A 23475-nucleotide genomic window follows, 5' to 3' on the forward strand; every position below is an offset into this window, starting at 1 on the left:
GGTTTTTCTTTTTCTTTTTTTTTTTTATTTTTAACCACCCTGTGTGTTAGAACAAGTGGCAGAGCCAGTCTCAGTAGCTTTTGGAACTTCATAATTCTTAAAATATGATTTTATTTGCCCTGAAAAAGTGAATATACTGTCATTTCTCTGGTTTGTTTCACATTCTGCTACTTCTTAAGTATCCATTTTCTTTTTCCAGTTCCTTATCCATTTTCTCTTTCCAGTTCCTTATCTCTCTTTGCTTTCCTGCCAGTTTTGCCTTTCTGTGTTGCCTCTGTTCCTGAAGTTTCAGACTCCAGAGGTGGTTTATGCCTTCCCTTCTTTATGCTTGTCTGTTTAATCCCCTCCTTGTAAACTTTTCTTCTGTGTGCTCTAATGCAGTTCACTTTTGCCTATTAAATAGTAGTTACAGATTTTTTTTTTTCTTCATTGCCTGATTTGTTTTTCAGTTCTTCAGTTATACAAACACAGGAATTGGACAACGGAATGAAAGGAATGAATTTCTATTATCCTTTATGTACTAGAATTGGGACTTTTAATGTTCCCAAACACGCTTAACCAGTATCAGCTTCATAATTGTGACAGGTTTTTAGTGGGATATTTAATTTCTCATTATCCTGCCACTTCTATTTATATGATTTTACTACATACCAACAGTCTGATTTTTTTGATTTTTGTCCAAAGTGATTCAAGTGGGACAGAAAATACCAGGCTTTTACCAGCTATTAAGCAGCTCTGATTTAATTTGTAAGTGGAGTGCCTGGTTACCAAGTGCAAGGACAGAGTCATATCTAAAATATGTTTGACTTCTAGCTGTTTGTGTTTATAGATTGTTTTTATATACACTGCTGGTTCCCCCCCTCACCCTGTTAATGTGTAGAGATAGGAAACCAGTCTTATTTTGGGAAGAATATGTCAAAGGCCATTAATCTTTAACTTTAGTCCCTACCCAGTGAAAATCCTGGGGGACATAAAAAGCACATTTGGGAGTGCATGTTCTAGACTGGGAAAAACTTAGGCATTTGCAGGACTATGGCCATGGTCATGCAGGACATTTTCATGTTCTTGTTTGACTCTGGAGTATTCTTGGTGAAGTCTTAGTGAACAGCACTAATTTGACAGAAAATTGCTGTGCAAGTTGGCGTTACATTAGAACAGTATTTGGTCAAATTTTAATTTACAGGGCCTTTGCTGATGTCAGATTCAGTAAATTTAAGCCTCCCATGGAAACACAGTCTTTCAGTCTCAGACCTTTACAGCCATGCTGTGAAGAAAAAACTCATGATCCCGCAACTGTTAGTATGAAAGGTCTGCAAATGTTTTATATGTTAAGACATGTAAGTTAATATGGTTTAGTCTATGAATAGAATAGATTTAATCCCATTTTTTTAACTAAGCGGTTACAGACTAGGGAGTTAATATAATTGTTACAGTGATATATATTAGCTGCATATTAGGAGGAAATAGGCAGCTGTTTCAGTTCTGATACAGCAGAGGAGTTTTGTGCAAGTATTTCCCTTTTTTTTTTGACACATTTATGTCCAGTCCAATGGGATGGAACTTTTATTTACTTTAAGGAGAGCTCACAGTTCAAAGAGAACTACACCCTGAGAGTAAACGAATATTGCTGTCTGGAACTGGCTGCTGTTCTTGCAGAATTCCAAGTTTTTCACTCAACATGAGACAATTCATTGGTCAAACTAATATAAAAAACTGTTGCCATTTGCTAAACCGGCACTAGGTGATGATGATTGAATCAGTATAATCATTTTGGTTTGTTAGATTCTCATCTCAGTGTGTAAAAATTTATTCAATTGTTTGTATGTGCAGTCAATGGTAGGATATTTAGTGTTTTGATCATTTGTTTTGGCTGCCTCATTCCACTTTATGCAGTAAAAACTGAGGGAAAATGGCGTTTAATTTGATTAATCCAACATGATTCCATTTGTGCTTAAACTTAGAGCTTTTCAGCAAGCCTACAGGCCTGTGATAGTTCAAAGCTATTTTCTTTATATTTCAGTGTGTGGAAGAAAATAGTTTGAAAGCGTAATTATTAACTGGATTTAAATTTTCTGTTTTGCAGAGAGTTCAGTTATCTAAATTTAATTTCCAGGGTTTTGGAGGTCTGCCCATTTGATCCTGCTGTTGCTGCCATCATACAATCTTAATTCTCCTTTGACAAAAGTTTTATGAGATACTTAGTTAACTGAAATGTGATACTGTCTTAAATCTTAGACTTAGGACTGTTGTAAAAGATAATGTTTGCTTCTGCTATTCCCCACCTGCTCATGTTGATGAAAATGCTAGTTATAATAGAAAAAAAAAATTAAGATGGAAACATTGTGTTTTGCTATACTGTGATCTTTTTAATGATCAACAGTTATTGTGTAAACAGCTCATCTTAATTTTTTTTGGACTGAGCAATTAAATTCTTATTACAGTCATTTCCACCTGAGAATATTAACTAGCATAATATATACCTTATAATATAAGGTAGTATAGTGCCTCCATCAAGATAAAACAAATAGTGATTTCTTCTACAGTACTGCAGTTACTGTATTTAGTTTTTAAAGAAACTAGTATAGAGTGTTTTATCTGTATCCACTATAATTTCTTGTTTCATGGTAGGGCCACACAAAAAATGGTGACTGGCCCTATTGCACAATTTATCCTGATGTGGTTTAGTCTTGGTTGCTATAGCTGCAATCATTACCAGCAGAGGAAAACATGTGGGCTCCTGGAATAACTGAGCAATCCACCTCACCCGGCTTGGCAATGGGGGTTTTTGATTGGAAGAAGAAAGAACTTTGCCAAGAGCTTAAAAACAAATACCACCACCACCCAGTGCATTAAAATGCCGATAAAAGTGTAATAAAAAGGAAGTCAGTAAAGAGGCGGGAGTATATGCAAAGTATTTCCTTGAGGAATGAGAATGTTGTACTATGACTAAAATTACAACTAAAACCCAAGCTGTGCTTCCCAGTGTTTTTTCATCCAGCTTTCACACAGATGCATAACAGAAAAAAATATTTTTTTTTTCTCAGTGTAATATAGAATATGCTTATTAGTGGAAACATAAATCTTGCTTTTATGAAAATGGATAATTCAGAGTGGAAAATGTAGCACCTTGTCAAGAGTTGTTCTGACTGTTGTTCAAGCCAGGACTCACAGAATTACATTTTAGATTTAGCAGGGATCATAGGACTTTTATCCATTAGTTCCATCAGGATCAAGTTTGTAATTTACTACCCTCTTTACAAACTGTTCCTATTTTTTCACTGGCAGTGAAAACATCTTTTCATCTGCCATCTTTTGGAGGGACTTGGAGTATCAGTGCCCAAACCCAGTTATTCTGGGATACCCAGTTTTGAAAATGCTTTGTCTCCTATTAGATAGTGTAAAGTTGAATTTCTTTCAGTAGCTTGGTAATTAGTGCTTTGTTCTGCAAAATGTCAGGCCACAGTATGTTAAGAAATCCCTTCCTTTGTCCTACAACGTGAGTCAATATCCTGTGTGAATTGTAGACAATTCCTGTTACATAAATGGGAGTCAGTTCTTGTAATTTGCAGCATGGGCTGATTTTTTCAGTACATCCCACTCTCGTCCAATAAAAAGAGCCACCACAGTCATCAAGCCTGACCAGTGGGTATATGAACTTGCCCATTTGGCATCTTTACTCTTGCTTCCCAGGCTAAGTACAGTCATAATTTCAAATACCAAAAATGCAATTATCTTTAGTGGAGTCTTTAAAGATGTGGAATGTGTCCAAATCTTGGACTTCTTGTGGTTGTTGAGCACTTTGTAGATCAGCAGCTGCTTTACACCCTGTACTTAAATATGCTTGTTATCACTAATATATGCAATCTTTGTTTAGAGAGCTGTGTTTCTGCTCTTTTGTGCTTCTGAGTGTCAAAAGACGTGTCCTCCACTGGAGCTGAACAGGAAAAATAACACCAAGCTATGTGTAATTTGCACCATGTCCCACATTCTCATGATTTGTAGCTTGCCCAAATGCAAATTTTACCATGAACTATGGAAAATTTGCAATTTTTGTAATTTTTAGGCTACAGTAGGTTCAGTGAAGTCATATCTACATAACCTCTGGAAACCATTTTTTCAGGAAGGATTGCATTTCCTCTTACATGCATGTGTATTTCTTCTAATATTTGCTCATTTAAACCAGACAGTGCTGACACTGTAAGCCTATCTCCTTCAGATTTTTTTCCATGTGGTTTTATTGCAGAGCTAAACATTCAGAAATATTTTGTAACTCAAATATGGTAAATATGTAATACATTTGCTCTACTACTTTCAAAAGTCGTGCTTTACTGCTATCACTTAGAGGTTACTGTTTGGTTTGATATCTCCAAGTCTTTTAGTCTGTCTTTTTTCATCATTATTGAAGGTGAAGCTAAGGGTCATAAAAGGTTGCGAAACCTAAATATTTATTTTGCTTTTGGAAATACAACTAGGTATGCTTAAACAAAACAATAAAAAGCTCAGCTACTAAAATTGCCCAGGGGACTTCTTGATTGTAAAACGTGCAACTTCTGGAGGAAGTAAAAAGAATTGGAATATTTGGTTTAGAGTTCAAGCCTTCTTTAGAAAAGTGAAAGGAAAAAATATTATATTTTTGTAGTGCTTTAGCAAAAACAATCATGCTTTGTTTGTATTTGCAGATGAAAAAAAGAAAACAAAGAAAATTGAAAATGAACTCAATCCTGTTTGGAATGAGGTAATTTTTGTTAAAATAAATCCTTGGTCATTTTAAGACAATGCTTGCAAAGTGGTTAAGTCAGTTTTGACAGCTGAGCATGTTGTTGGAAAGGGGATGTAGTGCTCTGTGTTCTGTCATGGTGTTAGTAAGTGCAGGTGAATGGATTCATCTTGCGCCATATATTACAATTTATTAACAATGTGATAATGTAAAATTTGATGGATAACTGATGAGTTTGTTCCCATTCTCGATCAAAATGATCCTCAGCCATTTTTTAGCCACGTGTATGGGAACATAATGGGATAGCTTATTATGTACCAGGAAAAACCATACAGAAGTTAAAGGACTTATGTATTGAAAGTCCTCATGGCTTATTTCTAGGCCTAGTCTTATGTTGTATCTTCAGCAATATTTTTCTTGGGGAAAATGTTTTCTTGGCAGTGCTTTTTCACAACGATAAACAAAAGTTAAAGATTTTTCTTACATTTTGTAATTAGAATTATAAAGAAAGGGAGCACACAAGTATTTGTTTAAATTCAATAGGAACTGTATTCAGCCAATATTGGAGTGGATTAATATCAGATATTATGAATGACAAGACAATATATATGTTAGTGTGAGGAAGTGGAAGTGCAAAAGAAATTATGGTTCACTATTAAGCAATTTAATTGTTGTATTGTTGCTAGTAATTAGCAAATCAAATACATACTATGAGCATTTTTTATTTTTCTTTCACAAATATAAGCTGGATTTGATCTCTGACTAAATGCAAAATTTATTTCTGAGTAATTTTTTGTATGTGCTACTCTGCTGTTACTTTTTACGTAACTTGTCATTATAATTTAGGTTTGGTCCATTTTTTTTTTTTTCAGATTGTTGAATTTGACTTGAAAGGAATTGCTCTGGATAATTCATCTTCCCTAACAATTATTGTGAAGGATTTTGAAACAATTGGACAAAACAAGTATGTTCCTTCTTTCCCTCTCCCTACCCACACCCACCCCAGTATTGAACACAACTTTCAATACTGAAGTACAGGGGGGAAATGGAACTGATAGCTGGTGTTTGCTGTGCTCTCTCTTTTCTGTCAATGCCAAGTAGTGTTCTCAGTTGCTATTCTGAAAGGAAGTATGATCATGTAATCTTTTCTTCTTTTCATGGAAGATTTCATATGTCTTAGGCAAACATTCATGTTTACTCATAGTAGCCCAATTCCATTGTTAGCTTTTCTTTACTACTCGCTGCCTCCTCCCAACATGTGGATTCTGGTTTTTACAATACTCTAACAGCTCTGTCATAAAATCACTGTGAATCAAGCCAGTGCCCTCAGGTCTCTCATTCTTGAGATTCCTGCAGGTCAGTTAGGCAGGAATATATTGCATGCCTCTGACTTTAGGGGGATCTCGAAACTTGAGATAGGAAAGCTTATCAGTAGTCAGAATTTTGTAATGGACTTCATAATGCATCAGAAAATAAAGGAAAGTGATTATCTGAAGCACCCAGTGTTTCACTCTGTACATGGGTTGAAAGTTAAGCAGGCATGTGGTTGGTTTTCTTCAAATTGTATTTTAAAATATCATCTAGACTCATATTTATAACTCTTAACCCCCAGCTTGTGCAAATGCCTGTTTGTTTTGCTTGGGTTTATGCACAGAAAGTTGTTCATACCAAAGCCAGAGTAACACCTGGTAATTTCAAACATTTCAAAGTAATGCTCTTTGAAAATAGATCCTCAATAACATCCTCATATTTGCAATGTGTGATGAGTTTGGAAGGGATATTGGCAGGGAAACAAGATAAGGGGGTGAGAAGTGAAAAACACATGAGCAGGCATCCTGATTTTAACATGGTAATAGGAAATAGCATCTTGTAGTTCTTTTAAAGACACAAAGCACTGTAGCAACAGGAGAACTGATATTTATGAACATTCACATTTAGGTGAAAGGAGGAAATGTGGGATAAGTTTCTCACCTACAAACTGCATGTATGGATAACCTGTATTTCTGTAGAGTTATTGATTCTATCTCCTGAGTTAGACAGAGATTTATGACTACCATATCATAGATTTGATACTTTTCCATGGTATCCTCTTTTAATACTTAAGAGAAAGTCTATAGCTAGATACATGTCTGAAGTGCTGCAGCATTTCAAAGCAGTGGAAGAGTGTGCAAATAACACTCCCGTGGTTTGTCTGCATGCTAGTTCAGGATTGGGAAGGTGAAGCACAATGCCTATCTAAGGCCCTTACTATGGAGAGCTATTCTAATGTCAGTTTAAGAAACCCAGTGTTTGCTTCTGACATTCACAAGTAGACCCATTAACTTGGGTGCTGTGTTAGGTGTCTAAGCTAAATGGGATTTGAGTTGAAATCAACCGTCTTGCCTTTAGAGATTCATGGTTTTATATATTTTATTTTAAAATCTAGATTTAATTTGGATTTAGTTTTTTGAGTGTAAAGAGCATGTCTAGGGACCTTTGTTGCCTGAGAATGAACAATGAGAAGACCCTACACCATGTCTTTGGCTCTGTTTTCTTTCTTCTGGAGGAAAATGTGCAGTGGGGATTGCTGTTGTTACATTCAAGGTAGTGACAACTTTTGCTCAATTGTTCTGCTACTGTCTGTCTGCAGGCCAGAAGCAGAGCCCGTGTTTCTCAGGCCAGCCTCCCTCTCTGGCTGCTCACTCACAAAGCTCCTGGCCAGAGCACACTCTGCTGGTCCTTGCACTCTTAGTTCTGACTAATTGCAGACACCTGGTCTTTGCTCTGCCCAAGAGGTGACTACAGAACCTGTAGAGCAGCAGAGCAGAAGATTGCAATGTAAGACATGATTTGTTCCAGTTCCTGAAAGCTGATATAACTGTTCATCCAGTCTGTTTTTAAACATGCTGGAGGAGGAGTACAGTGGATGTTATTCTGCTTTTGCACTGTGCCAAGGCAGTGAACTCATTGCTTTGGCATGTTTGTGTAAATGAAGCCTAAAAGAACATTTGGATATTTTTCTATTTCTTTGTTTTCCAGGAGAGAAAATTTACTGCTTCATTTACAGGATCACTAAACTTTTGCAGATAGGTTAAAGAGTGCTCTTCATGGAGAAAAGTCACAATAATTGGAAAAGATAAATAAAGCAAACCACTGTATACAGACAGAACATCTCAGGAATAAACCAGAGGATTCGTATGATTCATGCTTAGTTAGATTTTTCCAGCATAAAGATGTTTGAAAAGAGAACGCATCTGTTTTCTATTACATCTAATACTGTTAGTAGAAAGATTTCAAATTCTCAGAACACAAATCTTTCTGCAGTTAAAAAACTCCCAAAAACCTCACAGTAATGTCAGTTGTCCCTGTGAAGTTAAGAGAATGAGCTGGGATTATGTGTTTCCCCGTGTCCTTTGTGTAGTTAGTAACCCAGTGAGACAGGAAAAACAGATTGGGCACACCCTTTGCTCTAACAGAAAAATACAGCTACAAATGAGCAGTGCAGCAAAATATTTAGTAATTACTAAGGACTTCTCATAGTTAAATAATTTCCAGAGTGTTTAAATCCTCCTACAGCTGTACCCTTTTGTGTGGATTCTTTTCCACATCAGTGTGACTGTACATAGTTGCAAGATTTCCTTGCATCCAGCGTATGAAGATCCAGACAGTTTTAAGATTCAATTTTGTGCTTTTCTTCCTTGTTCAAAACAGTATCCATGTTTTGTTTCTTTACTAAGAAGTTTGTTCTTGCAAAGAGCATTATCAAATAAGTAAAGATAAAATAGAGGTTTTTCTTAATAAAAATAATTAAACATAGCAGGAATAACAGAGGGTGGGTGTTGGGTTTTGTAGCATGCTCTATAATGAAAAATACACAGTGAGAAAGAAAGGCTGAGTATAGTAATTATAACTGCAGAGTAGAATCAAGTTGCTGATGAGAATAATAAATATAAACCTCTGCCAAAATATACCCTTAAAAATAGATGGAAATAATTTAAATGCTTGACTCTTCAGTAATTTAAACCTTGGGTCTTCCAGTAGAAGTAGCATGTTAGCAGCTAGAGAACACGATAGCTAAAGAATTTAGTATACATTCAAACCAAGAGGAATAATAAAATGATTGGTACTGTGAGTTTGCACTTCCTTATCCAGACATGGGTGTGGGGTTTCACTTCACTTGGTTATTTAGGCAGCCAACAGGAAGTGCTAACCACAGCACTAACGGATTAATTAGCTTTGGCACAAATGCAACTTAGTGTTTAGTAGTTGGTCATCAGTAGTTCATTGATTTCATGCTTATAAACTAGGTATTTTACTTTGATCAGTGTGGGGAAGCTGTTGTAGGCCTGGTAAGGTTCAAAATCAGCTTCTGAATAGGGATTTTGCATTTAGTTTTTGTGTCATCTCCAGTGGTAGACCAGAATGTTTAAACTGCTTGCAGAACAGGGTTTATGCTTTACTCCTGCAAAGCTGGAAGAGCTTAGGAGAGTAAACTGATTGGGCATTATACCTGTGGAAGTCTGAGGGATGGCCAAAAAGGTACTGAAACATTTAAGAAACAACACAAATTTGTTTTGGTCTTCTAGTAAAACAGCTGATGAACGAATGAAAGGTCAGAGGATGCCTTAAGCTATTTCAGTATCAGAACCTGTCCCACTTGATGGTGTCAAGAGACTAGTGTGATCTGGAATTAAATGGGGAAATGTTGATCTGCTCAGGCAAGAGGAAGAAAGCTGAAACAGGTCCAGCAAAGAACAATGTCCTTTGCCAATGAACAGGCAGTAGAAAGTCTTTTCAGCTGTGCTGGAAGGAAAGGAGTCCTTGTCATCCTGTAAGTCATCGCTTCAGATGGAGATCATATACAATCCTGCCTGAAGGTAAAAAGACTTCAGAGTTCGGAAGAACCCAGCAACTTCACAGTAGCCATGCAGAGAACTGGGGTCCCTGTCAGAGGGAAATACAGGAGCAGACCTTGGAGCAGAGCACTAAATATCAATGAGCTGGTGATGGACATGATCTCCCAAGAGCTCCTGAGATCTGACATAGCTGACTTAGCCCAAAGATTAGAGACCTGAGAGAAGCATGTCAGTAAAAAGGCTTCCCCTAAGACTTGTACAAAAGTGACCAAGATGAGACCTAAAGATGACTTTGAGGCATTCCTTGTGACATTGGAATGTATTACTTCAGCCATTGAGTAGCTGTATGATCAAAACCAGACTGGACATAGTCATGGGTAACCTGTTCTAGCTGACTAAGTTTGAGCAGAGGCACTGGACTAGAAGATCACGAGTGATTCCTTCCAACCTCATCAGTTTTGTGCTTCTGAGAAGGGCGGGGTGAAGCATCCTAAATCCAGTGAGCAGGACAACTTTTGGAAAGGCAGAATAGTGCCCAAAGCTTAAAATTTGGCTGAAGTCTAGAAGTGGACTATGAGAGTTTATAGATTGAATATTAAATTTCTCAGTCTTGTTATAGTGGAAAAAGACTGGAGACTGTTGTTGTCCAGCCTGCAAAGGAGGGGGAAATAAAGGCATGTAGATAGAGAGGCAATGTATAGAGGCAGCTGGTTGCAAACAGCAAGTCTATGTAACTGATTCCCTCTTCCGTCTGCTGAAGGTGATAACTATTTTTAAAATGGTTACTAGACATTCAAATGTGTGCAGTTATCATTTGTACAGGGCAGATGAGGATGTAGAAATGGAAATGTACAGTGGAAAATTTGAAAAGCACTAGAGGTGAATGGCAGTCCTTGAGTTAATGTCACCAGAGAGGAGGGTGTGGTTGCTGAAGCATTCATCCTGCATCCTGCTGATTTGAGGTTACTTTGGGCGGCTTCTGAATTGTTTAGAAGTCACTCCATAAGCTCTAGTAAGCTCATATCAAATCAAAAGGTCAAGTCTACATAAATTTTCTACAAATGTGCATAGGAGAATATTTTCTGTTCTCTTTTTTTCTCTTCTGTGGCACCTCAAAACATGTACGTTTCTGCAGCTGAACAGAAGTTGTAAAAATGTGATGTGTAAAACCCAGAAGGTTTATTTGGAGGAAATGGATGTTTTATACATTGGTATCCTAATGTACTCTGCAAAAAATTAATTTATGTTCTCGTAACACAGTATGCAAGAGTAGCTATAACAGTACTTTTGCTCCATGTCAAAAAATACCCTTGCATCTGTAGCTGCTCCATGAAAAAGCTTTGTAATTCAGGGGACCTTGGTAAGGTTCTTTGTATACAGATCTTTTTTCTGCTTTGGCAACAAAGGTGGTATTTTATTTGTGACACATGATCTTTGAAATATTTACAGGGTAAAATGATCTTTGTTTTTTTTCATTGAAAAAAAAAAATCTCAGTTATTCCAGTAATCCACTTCAGTATGGGAGTAAACTGCTACTACATGCCATGGGAATTAAATACAGTGCCAGGTATCATGAGACCAGTACCACCCTAAGAAATTTTGCCTAGAAGTAGACTCTTGGGTTAAAAGTACATGCAATTTTCATCTTTCTGGGAGAGGGTGGGAGTGACAGATGCAGTCCCAAAGTAGGCAGAAGTAGCTCAGAAGAGTCTACCACATGTCAGGTCTCCTTTGGTAGACTGCTCTAGAACCATTAGAAGCATTCTGAGAATTTAGAAGTGAGAAGATGAACCTATTCCAAAATGCAGAATATGAGCAAGAAGATTAATTTTGTGATTCTCTAGTAAGCACGTTGATTGCATTACTTCTGTTTCACTGTTTTCATTACAAAGACATGGATGTGTCTGGGTTTGTGTATTTTTCTGTGTAGTACAACAGCTGTTGTACCTGGTTTATGTTCACTGCTTGTCACTTGAGAGATTGCAAATCTGTGTAGGGAAAGAAAATTTTATATTCTTTAACTTACCAATGAGAATTCAGTGGTGGAAATAAGTGACATTGCTGTTGAAAGTTATACAGAAGATTATTTTCAAAAATACGTGAAAAATAATTTCATTTTTTAACCTCTTTTAGGTTAAAGCTGTGGCTGCCATAAAGAATGCCAACACATTTGAGTAATGAAACAGAAATTAAAAATTAGCAGTATGCAGTCATCACATGGCATTTGCAATGGTCTTTTGTTGTACTTTGAGTTTTCAAGTCGTGGCTGGAGTTACTCGTTTGACTAACAGATGCTAGCAAAAGAAAAATGGGAACCGCTGTTTGATATATATTTGCATTCTAATAATGATTTTTATTTAATTTCAGATTAATTGGCAGTGCATCTGTAGCACTTAAAGATCTTGTAGGTAACCAAAGCAGATCTTTTCCCTTCAAACTCATACCTCTACTGAATGAAAGGGGACAAGAAACTGGAGTGAGTGACTTACATCTTCTTATTTTACTGTATTCTTGATCAAAATGCTCCAGCAACAGGGCTAATATCAATTTCATTCTTGGAAAGTCTAGAAAAAGCTCCAGACAGAGGAAATTTATAACCAGAGATAATTAAGTCTATACAATTTTGTTTTCTCTGTATATATTATGTATTTGTGTATATGTGTTATAAATATTATGGACCATAGAATATGCATTGGAAATCAGCCTGATGTTGAAAAAGTGCATTTTGCAAGTACCGTTGGAGTTCCCATATGCACCTTTTTGCCTTATGCTTTGTAACACCTACCTGTGTCAAAGCACACGGTCATGTGCATGTTCACTGCCAGCTCCCTTCAGAAAGTTACACAAGAACTTGCTTAACTTGATTTAGCACATGTTTAGATTTAAATGCTTATTAACTTAGTTATTAATTAAGTAGGTTTTGGAACCTGGGGCCTTACTGTGTTTGTGCAGTGTAGCTGTTAAGGCACTTCATGCTGCATTCTAGTGTGCTCAGTCGTGAGAGACTCTAGGCGTAATTTCAGTCTCTCAGCAGCTGCAGTTTAAAATCATGATTGGCTGGTCACAGGGTTGGGCTTTTTTTGCTGACTCCTCATGTTACTCTGGCAACTAGCAAGAATAATGGTTTGTTCAATAATCCAAAACCACAGTCAAGCACAAAAAAGACAATTCTATAATTAGAATGGAAAATGACGTCTTGTTTTTCTTCCAGGATGGAGATATGAACAAGCAATTAGAGAAGCTAGATAGGAAATTTTACTTATGGTTCAGACTTGTTCAGCAGTTGATGAGATAGTGTTATTTCTCTACTGCCTTTGTTTATCTGTCTGCAAATTTAGGATGTCGCTTTGTCTGCCATATTGTCCATATTGTGGAACTAAAACTAACATTTGTAGAGCATCTTACATGCTTGTATTGTGACAGATTTTTCTGAATGTAATCACAGGGACTCCATTTCTTAGATATTGTTTTAGAACCTAGTCCATTAGCTGAAAATTGTGTAATCTTTATTGTTTTTATGTATATATAGCTTAATAATAGTTTATTAATTTACTAATAGCTGAAACTTCATAAAACTGTTGTGCCCATGAATAGTTAACTGTTTATGCACAGTGTTTGAACAACTTATGCTTTAAATCAACTGCTGTGAATACTGTGGGCTCCATAAAAAACTATTTCTCTATAGGCAACAATTGATTTGGTAGTGGGGTATGAGCCACCAGCTGGACCTGCAAATCCAACTGATCCAGGAGGGACCAGTGCACAGGAAGGTATTTCATCCTTTTCTCAGAACATTTTTTTTAAAAGCTCTAGGAGCTGTTTAAGGTAAGGCAAGAGGGCAATTCAGCAGCGCTGTTCACCAGAAGCAAGCATGTCAAGACTGCTAAATAGTTATTTCAAAGAAATTAAGGATGATTCAGAAGCTAAGAAAAAAATTGGCATTTCCTGACATAAAATGGATTTTAGCATAATTTTCTCTGTTTGTTTAAAAACCTTTCAAAATGGCTTTTGTTTAGGAAAGAAAGGTTTGTGAATACTCAAGGAAGTAGCAATTATCTGCTGCAATTCTAGAGCTAACCAAAAAGCAGAGATGTTCCTTCCATCTATTACTTTCAATGTCAGGGAGCTTGGTGAAAAAGTTTTCTTGATTAGTTAAACCTCTTTTCCCTTGTAGAACAATTAAGTTTTGGAAGACACTGTTTTATATTGGGTTGATATTTGACTAGGCAATGAAATACTATGATCAGTAGGGAATATTCTTTGGTCTTTCTGTATATCATATTGACCAGGCTTTTGCTGAGAGTATTTTTGAGATCTGGTTTTACAGACTCTTAACAGAACTGTGAAGTAAAAAACTTTTGCAGTTGATTGGAAAATAATAAGCCTAATATCAAGGCTCTGTTTGTGAAGAAAGAAGGAAGTTTCATAAATGTTTTGTAAATTTATTTTAGAGAAGTAAATCAGTTTGAACATTATTTGGTGATAGATAGTAAGATAAGAAGGAAAAAAATTGAAATGAGTAGTCTTCTGGAGGGAAATTTTGATTACAGTGACTTCTCTCAGAGGTCACTGGAAAGTGAAAGGCTAAGTAATATAAACACAAAAGTTGTGTGTTAAATTACTGTATTTCAAAGTAATTTTATAGAAATGTGGACTTGAAGACTAAACATGCAAATTAACTTTTATGGGATTATTTGATAGCTTTTAATTTTTTTTCAATTATAAGATACAGATAAAATAAAAAATTGAAGTTTTTCAGCTAGTATCCAGAAACTGCATAAAAATTATTCCAGTGTGAATTATCAAACACACTTTAGTTAGTTATTGTAAATACCTATTTCCAATGAAATGAAATCTCTTTTATGAGACAGCTACAGCTCAATTTCAGGAATTAAAAATTAAGTGCTAGGGTATGTAATCAGTTAGCTGCATGGATCCATTCAGGCAAATGCATTTTGAGAGCTGTTAGAGAGGTGGGTGGGGTCTTCTGCTTATAAAATACACAGTATGTCAGTCTCTCTGGTTTTATGCATCTCTTACAAGGACCATGAGGGACTTCATTACACAAAGTGATCATCAGCCTGTAATTTATGAAGTTAGAATACATTCTGTTAATGCCAGCCACTGGAGACACAGCTCATTCTTCCTCTAAATTTTACCATAGTCACTGCTCAGTTAAAAAAAGCTGAAACACAAGGAAGTGACCACTTTTGTGGTCTAGATGTTTATGGATCCTATTTTGCAATACTGGAATCTCAGAGTATGATTCAGTATTATAGTGTCATGTGGTTGTAGAACTCTCTTCCACAGAGGTATGCTGATTTCAGAACTGTCAAAGAGCCTTACTGAAAAGCTTATTCCATATTTAAATATTGTGGAGAAGGATTTGGTTTTATTTTGCATGGCAGACCCTAAATGTATTAGTGCGTTCAAGATTCTGAACTAAAAACCAATGCTGTGCTATAGCCTAGTCTTGCTGCTGGGAAACAGCAAGATTCATTCAACAGCTCTGTTTGTTCAGCTGGAATAAAATGAATCCCTTGTGGTGAATTGTGGACTAGTTGGAGAATGATCACAGCTCAGCTTTGCTTGAATTGGTTGATTTAAAAAGTGTATGGGAATTGTATTAGACACTCTGCATCCAGAAGAGAGACTGATCTAGAGTTAGTTTGGTTAGGATATAAGTTGTTCTTAAGCAGACTAAAATTACTAACTTTCAAAAGGAGTTGGAAGAACGTAGTTGGCAAAAACATTGTTGATATGAGCTAATAATAGAATTTTAGTGGAACTCTTGGATATCAGACTCTTACTCCTGTAACTTCAACAGCATGTTCTGCTATTTATTTATTAATTGCACTGGTTTTTTGCTGTATGAGATGGAGAAGATGACGGAGATTACGAGGATGGGTTGGATGGTCCAGTTGGTGGTGTCACACCAACAGTTCCAAGTGGCACAAAGGAAGCCCAGCTAGCTAAACGCATCACCAAAGGGAAGAAAACACGGAGAATCCTCTCTAACAAACCACAGGATTTTCAGGTACTAGATTTATTAAATACTGTATGTTCCCTTTTTCTGCTGAGCATAACACTCCTCCTTTCACACAGCCTGAGTATAATTTAATGTCAGCTTATCTAATGCACCACAGAGATAATTAGCCTCTTCATTTGAAAGCAGCATTTCAAATTTATTCCTTAAATGTTCCTGTTACTCAGATGTCTGATTTTGTGCAGTTCTGACTGAAATAGGGATGAACCTTATTTGCTGTATAGTTGTACAGATTTCAAACTACTGTAGCAGCTTCAAAAATACATGGTAAAGGCAAATGAAAAAACTCCAGCGAAATAATTAACCCTAACTTGTCTCGTAAAATTAATTACCATCATAATTAAGCTTGCAAAGTCTGGTTCATATCTGTCAGCTGCTTCAGGTGTTGGCTAACAATTTTGGTGGTATAATAAGGAATTGTTGTGATCAGGATCACAGATAATATAGAGAATGAATTAGTACAAATATTTGAATTTTTTTTTTCAGATTCGTGTTAGGATCATTGAAGGTCGTCAGTTGCCTGGAAATAATATAAAACCAGTAGTCAAAGTTCATGTTTGTGGTCAGACACACCGAACAAGAATCAAAAGAGGAAATAATCCATTTTTTGATGAAGTAAGTGGTGCAAGAACTCTCTAGCTGAAGTGTTGAGGCTGTCAAATATTGAGAAGTAGTTAATGCAGCTTTCATTATGATCAATTAATAAAGATTTATTAATATTTATGGGTAATTTTGCATTATGCCATTCCCAGTCCCTTTATTTATTTATTCACATCTCTAAACACATCTCTGTCACTGACAGTCTTAGCAGATAAAACTATCTAGAAGGAAGTCAAACTTCATATGAGACGTATTAAATGTTTTCTTTGGTGCAGTTGGCTATGTGACAGAATCACTCTGAATAGTTCTGTGCAGGTTATAAAAATCACAGAAAAATTAATTAGAAATAATTGTAGACCTCTGTGGTGTGTGCTCAGTGCAATGCCATAGGACTGCCACAGAATCTGGAGATGTCACTGCCTTGCTACCCATGATTTGTAAAAGCACAACTGGATTTCTCTGTCCAACAGAGGGTCTGTGCATCAAACACACTGAAATACAGGAGAGAATTCAAAGCCACCTAAGGGACACAAGAATGATCCCATAGCTGAAAGATTAATGTTGCAAAACTGAAGTGTAATAGAGAAAATGCTGAGGATGACTCTCATTATCTGGGCATGTGTGGAAAATTCAGAAGATTTTGGAATTGCATGGCAAGCATATTTAACATACACAGGCAAGACCAAGGAATGTATAAAACTTCAAAACTTGAACTAAGCTGTAGGTAGCAGTCAAAATTTATGAAACAATGGAAAAAATAAGGAGGGCAGAAAGTCAGTTGCACCTCATATTGAAACAATTCCTTGGCAGTCTCAATATCTATAGTAGTCTAAAACTGGAATAGGAATCACTGTCACCCCTAACCCTAAACAAGGCCTCTTTGACAACTACAACAGAGATGGTTAGACCAGGATTTAATGTTCTGGTAAATGAACTTTATAGCATTCAAAGTTGTTCCCCTGAGAAAAATATGGAGAGCAAGGAGCAAAGAGCAGTGTTGGAATTTTGCAGCACAGTTATGCTGACAGAGTTTGTTCAAATGGAAGTTGTGACTTTCTTGTCTGTGTTGTACTGAGTCAATTTACTAAATTCAGTTTTTAATTCTGCACTAAGTTACCACATAATATGTCCAGCAAGGAGGTGGGGCAAAAGTTCTGTATCAGGCGTGCTTCACATGCCTCTTTAAATAATGCTTTTGCATTTTATGTTCAAACAATTATATGTTTATCATTTTAAGTCAGGGTATTTTGCTTGTTTTTACCTTGACAGATATTTTTCTACAATGTGCACATGACTCCTTTAGAGCTGCTTGATGAAACCGTGAGCATTCGGGTAAGAAAAACCAGTGCATATTCCCAAGGCTGCTGGATACCTGTAGCAGTCTCTGGCCATTTCACCAGGTTGTTTAGGAACATTCCTGTTTCATGCTCCTCTGTCTTTTTAGGTGTATGATTCTCACTCTCTACGAGCAGACTGTCTAATGGGTGAATTTAAGGTGCGTATGAAGAAAGCTCCATATTGGAACTAAATTAAATAAAAAGGGAGAAAATTTTAAAGTACTGGTTTTAAATGTTTAAATTTATACTTCTTTTTCATGGCGTCTGATGATGTCTTGCTTCTCAAGCTAGAGACCATTTGCCCAAAGCACTATTAAGCAGGTTTTTTTATTTGAGTAGAAGAGTATTGTTAAAAAAAAGTGTGGTTTATATACCAAGTTCTCCAATTTACATCCAGTTAACTTTTTCTTCTTTTATGGTCAGGTGATTATTTGATGTGAGGTAGGGTTTGAAGAGATAATTTTATTAGGTAGCTAATAGGCAGAATAGTGGTATGTATGGTGACATAAAGATACACGTTCTCAAATAATGTGGAGAGGTCTTCCTTTGGTCAGAAGTTAAATAAAAACAATGGTGGAAAATTCATGTAGTTAAAGTAGTTTCTGTAGTTCTGGTGGTATTAGTGAGATAGTCTTTATTTGGATTTGTTATTGTCAACTCTAGGAAGTAGACATATGCCTGTCAAGAATTCCCATGTAAAGTAATTCCCATGTAATTCCCTTGTAATGGCTACTGGGATCCACTGTTACAACACTTTCATGGTATCAGTACTGGCTGTCTTTTCTGCTTGCTTATTTGGCACCGCATAAATTCAACAGGTCTCTAGACCAGCATTTTACAAAAATATGCAAAGAGGGAAGAGTGCTCTTTTCTAAATGAAACACTTTCTGCCACAAAGCTGATTGCTTTTTGCTTCTCACTGCTTATTTTCTTTGTGATTTCTAGTGATTCAGTCAGTGGTGTATTGCTGTGTCTTGCTGTGTGGAAGATTGGTTACTCACTAAGCAGGTGACAGCTCGTCACTCAGCTGCTTTCTGTTCCTGCAGGCACACATTCCAACAGGAAACCGCAAGGGTAATTCTGCCTAGAAAATCACCCTTTCAGACTTCACCTGCAAGGAATACTGGCCCCAAGTGCCATGAGCAAACATGCTTACATTCCTGAACATGTTTAAAATCTGATACAATGAATGAGGCAATCTTGTCCAGATTTGACACGCTGGAGGAAGAAAAGGTCCTAATTCTTACTAAAGAAAAGGAAATTATTCATTTAAAAAAAGCCAAAACAACCAAATTTCATTTCTGGAACTGAGGGATGAGATGCTGAGCAGGAAGAAGGAACAGAAATGTTCTGAAAAGCCTGTCTGTACATAAAATAATGAATGAGCATAGGAAATCAAAAAGCAGTAAGCCAGCCCCATCTTGTGTCTCTGGGAAATGAAAAAGATGGGGATCCAAGAAAAGAAAATAACTGCATGTTTTAGTTCTAATCATCTTTTCTTGCATTTTCTTCTTGGCTGCTCTATCCCTTTGAAATCCCTACTTTTTCAATGTAAGGCATTTTCTCTTTCTCCTCCTAGTAATATTCTATGTAAACTGTCTTCTATTTGTGCCAAGAGAACAATGTAGTACTGCCCATGAAAAACATAGGAGGAGTTGCCCAACCATTTTTCTGTTTTGGTATTTCTTCAATGGTAATGCCTTTGATCTTTATTTCAGATTGACATTGGCTATGTTTATGATGAGCCTGGTAAGTAATGATTACTTAGAACTTTCCTTGAAACTACAAGCTGAAATGTTTCCTTAAATTTCTAGAGTAAAATAAGAAACTTAATGTAAAGTTATTTAAGTTTGTGGCTTTAAGTATTAACTTGAAAAAATCCAACAATAAATAACCCTTTTCAGTGAATTCACGATGAAGCACAAGCCCCTTTTTTATCAAAGACCTAAAATGTAAAAAATAATGCAAAAATATTTGATAATTTTATCCCTGAATTAGTATGCCAAAATAGTTTAGCACCAGATTTCTTGTTTTGGATGGCACTATTGAGACCTGTCTCGGACAGGATTATTTTGTTAAATAATTGAGATAATTTAGGATAAAGCATACTTTTGAAATCACTCACTACTTATATGACGTCTTCAATTTTGTGATGGACATTACTGGGGCCGGTGGTGATGTTTGTTTTATTTCAGGCCATGCAGTCATGAGAAAATGGCTTTTGCTGAGTGATCCTGAAGATACAAATTCAGGAGCCAAAGGCTATATGAAAGTCAGCATATTTGTCCTGGGAACTGGAGATGAGCCACCAGTAAGTTTAATTTAAATGTTTTTCTTCCCCTCTCCATCCCACAGATACTTTTTTATGTCCCCCCAACATTGTTTTAGTACTGTATACTTTACTCTGTGAGCAGTATTTATAAGACAGAATTTACTAGTGGTTTCATCCTGTACTAAGTGGCTAACTCAAAGCTTGTTTTGTTGTTCTGCTCAGTTAAGCAACCTCTGCCATTTGTAGATGCTTCTTCCCATACTGGAAGCAGAGATGTGTTAGCCTGGTTTTGCATGCAAGCTGATATGTAACTCTTCCTAGCATAGCTAAGCATGCAGAGTCACTGATACCAGTTCCAGGACTAAGTCAGCAATGTCTCCACTACTACAAAACTTGGAGAAACCAGATTATCACCAAATTTTTCCTGGTGAAGATGAGACCCCCTCAGTAATTACAAGTCAGGCACAAGTAATTTGATGCAGATGGAAGCAGCAGATAGTTTAAACAATCCCATCCTTCCTTTCTGCTGTTCTGTCAAGGTGAAAACTGGTGGTTTTTTTCTTGTAATGCTTTTCTTACCTGATACTGCCTGTAGTTTAAGTTCTGCTTTTTTTTTTCCTGTCTTATATTTTTGCATTCTGTTCTCCTTAGTTAAATATAATGTGGTCCCCAGAACCATGGCAGATTGTCTTTTAGTTTCATATTAACTGTTCCTCTCTGCTGTCCTCATGCTTCTTGAAATCACAAGGATATGTCTAGTTGTTTTGTGGTGTGTTTATTTTTGAATGAGGAAGCAGTAAGTTCTGCTAAGTTATAACACACAAGCCTTTTCTTATTGCAATAAATGCCTTCTCATTAGATGAGTATGAATTTGCACAAAGTTGGCAATGTACATGTGCCAAAATCATTATTGTCTGATGATGATGATTTTGAAAGTGTGATTATAACGGGCTCCTGCAATTTAGTACTTCAGAGATAAAACTGAAAGTAAAATTTTAGTTTAGCTAGAATTACATTTTTGTAGCTTGATAATTTGATACAGTCTCATTCTTCATCATGAAACTGACACTAGTCTTTAGCTAATCAACAGTTTAGCTAATGACCTTAATTCTAATTCTATACATTGCCTTGTCTTTTTTGTCTACAACTGTATCCTGCAACAGGTTGAAAAAAGAGAGAGAGATAATGAAAGTGATGATGTGGAGAGCAATCTTTTATTACCAGCTGGGACTGCACTTCGATGGGTCACTTTCCTTCTCAAAATCTACAGAGCTGAGGACATTCCACAGAGTATGCAGCCTCTCCCTACTTGTCCATTGGTGTTTGAATACTGTTAGAAACAGTTATTTGTGTTAGCTGTTCAGAATAGAATATAGGTGACATTTTATCCCTTACTAGCACATTTTCTCACCTATATCTGCAATATAGCAATATCTGCAATATCTGCCAAATAGCAATGTCTTCAAATTCATGTATAATGTTTTTCAAATACAGTGATGTCTTTAAATTCAGGAGCACATCAGCACTTCTTATGATGTTTGAAAAATCTATATTCTTAAAATTGCTCCTAAGCCAAAATTCTCAGTTTTTACCTGCAGCACTTCTGAATTTTGTTAATCAGGTTAGACTTTACCCTTCCTAGATCTGTGAGCTGGTTGATTTTGATAAGATTACAATGGGCAATTTATTATTTAGGAATAGTCATAATGATGATGATTATGATGATAATAATAATAACTACCTTAATTTACTCGTTGACACCTCTCCAGTGGATGATGCTTTTGCACAAACTGTCAAGGAAATATTTGGAGGAGAAGCAGACAAGAAAAACCTGGTAGATCCATTTGTAGAAGTTTCTTTTGCTGGGAAAAAGGTAATTTAGTAAATATCTGTACCTTTGTATTCTAATTGTAGTCCTGAGAACAGATTTCATAAGCCAACATGAATTGTTAAGTTTACTGGAACTATGGAAATAAAAAAATGAAAAAATAAGGTTAACTTTGTAGAATGACAAACTTCAAGGTGCAGTAGAAAGGGTGTAAAACTGATGACTAATGAAAGGAATGTATGACTAAAGGCTAGAACTGCCATATGCCAGATTGCTTGCCCACCAATTGTTCCTGATTGCTTTTAGTAATTGGTGATACAGATCTTTCTGCTCAGATTACTGCATTTGTACATTTAATTAGCAATATGTTCCTTAGAATGTCAAATTTGATCTGGAGCACAATTGCATACTAGTAAATTTTTTTGTCAGTCATTTAATATGCTATATAGTCAGGTTACCACACCCAGTAGTGTAGAAGATCTTTAGAAGACATGACCAGCAAATAATGCAGCCTCTCCCCTATGATATATTCTTCATCTACTCTAAAATCTGCATAAAGAAAGCTGGAATCAAGTAATTCCTTAATCTCATTTCTCTGCAGTGCTAAAAGCAGGTTAAATTGTAGCTTGTAGAAATAACAAGCTTTAATAATTTCATTTAATTGTAGCTAGTGAAAAAAAAATAGGGTAACCCAAATCTTATATTTAAACACTGTTTCAATATTTTATTTTCCTCTGAAAGTCATTAATGCTGCATATGCAGATTATTCTAACAGTAGTTATCAGTGGAAAACTCATTGAGCATCAATGGCTCATTGCAGCATTAATCCAGGATTCACTTACTACTACCCCTAATTTTTCCAATCAGATGATGATGTGTCCTAAATCATAGCTAGTAAATACTTTTTTTTCTGTTCTGTCTTTGATGTTGTTCTGTTGTATATTTGATTTCATTTTTGGCAGGTTTGCACAAACATAATTGAGAAAAATGCTAATCCAGAATGGAATCAAATTATTTATCTTCAAATTAAGGTCAGTTTTTTACCCTTGTTTCTGTAGTAACCAGCCTTTTTTTTTTTTTGGAACTGGGGGCATTAACATTGCAGAGATGATAAAAATAATGAGTTTTTTTAATCTTCATTGCTCTTGTTTTTCAGTTTCCCTCGATGTGTGAGAAAATAAAAATTTCAGTTGTTGACTGGTGAGTTATGACTTTTAATCAAATTACTTAACAAGCTAAATCATAATAAGCAAAGAATAAGAAAATAAGAAAAGAAGATAATAAGAAAAGAAAATAAGATAATAAGAAAAGAAAATAAGGTAAAAAGAAAAGTCTGGTTCTATTGACGTCAGGTATTTTTACAGTGCATGAGAGTATTTAAGCAAGTGTTTAAGTGCCTTTATGGTTTCTTTACCAAGTTCTGATTAGTATAACATGAGATTATTTTTAATCATGTGCAGTGAGAACTGAGCACTATCACTGTTTAATGACAGTGCAGAAGTCAGGGGACTTACTCACAGTCTACAGCCCACTTTTGTAACTTGTCATTACTGGTTTTGTTAGTAATATTGAAGCATTTCAAGTCATAGAAAAAGTGTGTACTAGTAGCTTGCCACTGTGTGTGATGACCAGCATTATATTTAAATAAAATCTTTCTTTTTTTTCCTTTTTTGTAGGGATCGACTTACAAAAAATGATGTAGTCGGAACAACATATTTAAGTCTCTCAAAAATTGCTTCTTCTGGAGGGGAGGTTGAAGGTAATTGCTTGAGCAGTGTGTAACACACTATCTTTCCTGTGTTCCCCAGATGGCAAAGATCAATGTTCTAAGAAAGTATAT

General features: G+C 36.0%; 1 protein-coding gene across 3 annotated transcripts in view; it reads left to right on the forward strand.

Moving 5' to 3' along the window:
• MYOF (myoferlin) overlaps positions 1–23475 on the forward strand; it is a 62046-nt gene that overhangs the window by 1287 nt on the left and 37284 nt on the right. For all 3 annotated transcript variants that reach the window (XR_005627449.1, XM_039709192.1, XM_039709193.1), the window contains exons 2-16: positions 4680–4735; positions 5590–5681; positions 11920–12028; positions 13238–13322; positions 15429–15589; positions 16085–16213; positions 17468–17530; positions 17643–17693; positions 19254–19284; positions 19731–19846; positions 20971–21097; positions 21577–21680; positions 22598–22666; positions 22792–22835; positions 23312–23394. Coding sequence is in view for 2 of the 3 variants with exons in the window: in XM_039709192.1 (XP_039565126.1) it covers positions 4680–4735; positions 5590–5681; positions 11920–12028; positions 13238–13322; positions 15429–15589; positions 16085–16213; positions 17468–17530; positions 17643–17693; positions 19254–19284; positions 19731–19846; positions 20971–21097; positions 21577–21680; positions 22598–22666; positions 22792–22835; positions 23312–23394 (1320 nt within the window). In the remaining variant the exon portion in view is untranslated. The remainder of the gene's footprint in view (positions 1–4679; positions 4736–5589; positions 5682–11919; positions 12029–13237; positions 13323–15428; positions 15590–16084; positions 16214–17467; positions 17531–17642; positions 17694–19253; positions 19285–19730; positions 19847–20970; positions 21098–21576; positions 21681–22597; positions 22667–22791; positions 22836–23311; positions 23395–23475) is intronic.

The sequence above is a fragment of the Passer montanus genome, unplaced genomic scaffold (genome assembly GCF_014805655.1).
Source record: "Passer montanus isolate IOZ18808 unplaced genomic scaffold, ASM1480565v1 scaffold21, whole genome shotgun sequence".
Taxonomy (NCBI): Eukaryota; Metazoa; Chordata; class Aves; order Passeriformes; family Passeridae; genus Passer; species Passer montanus.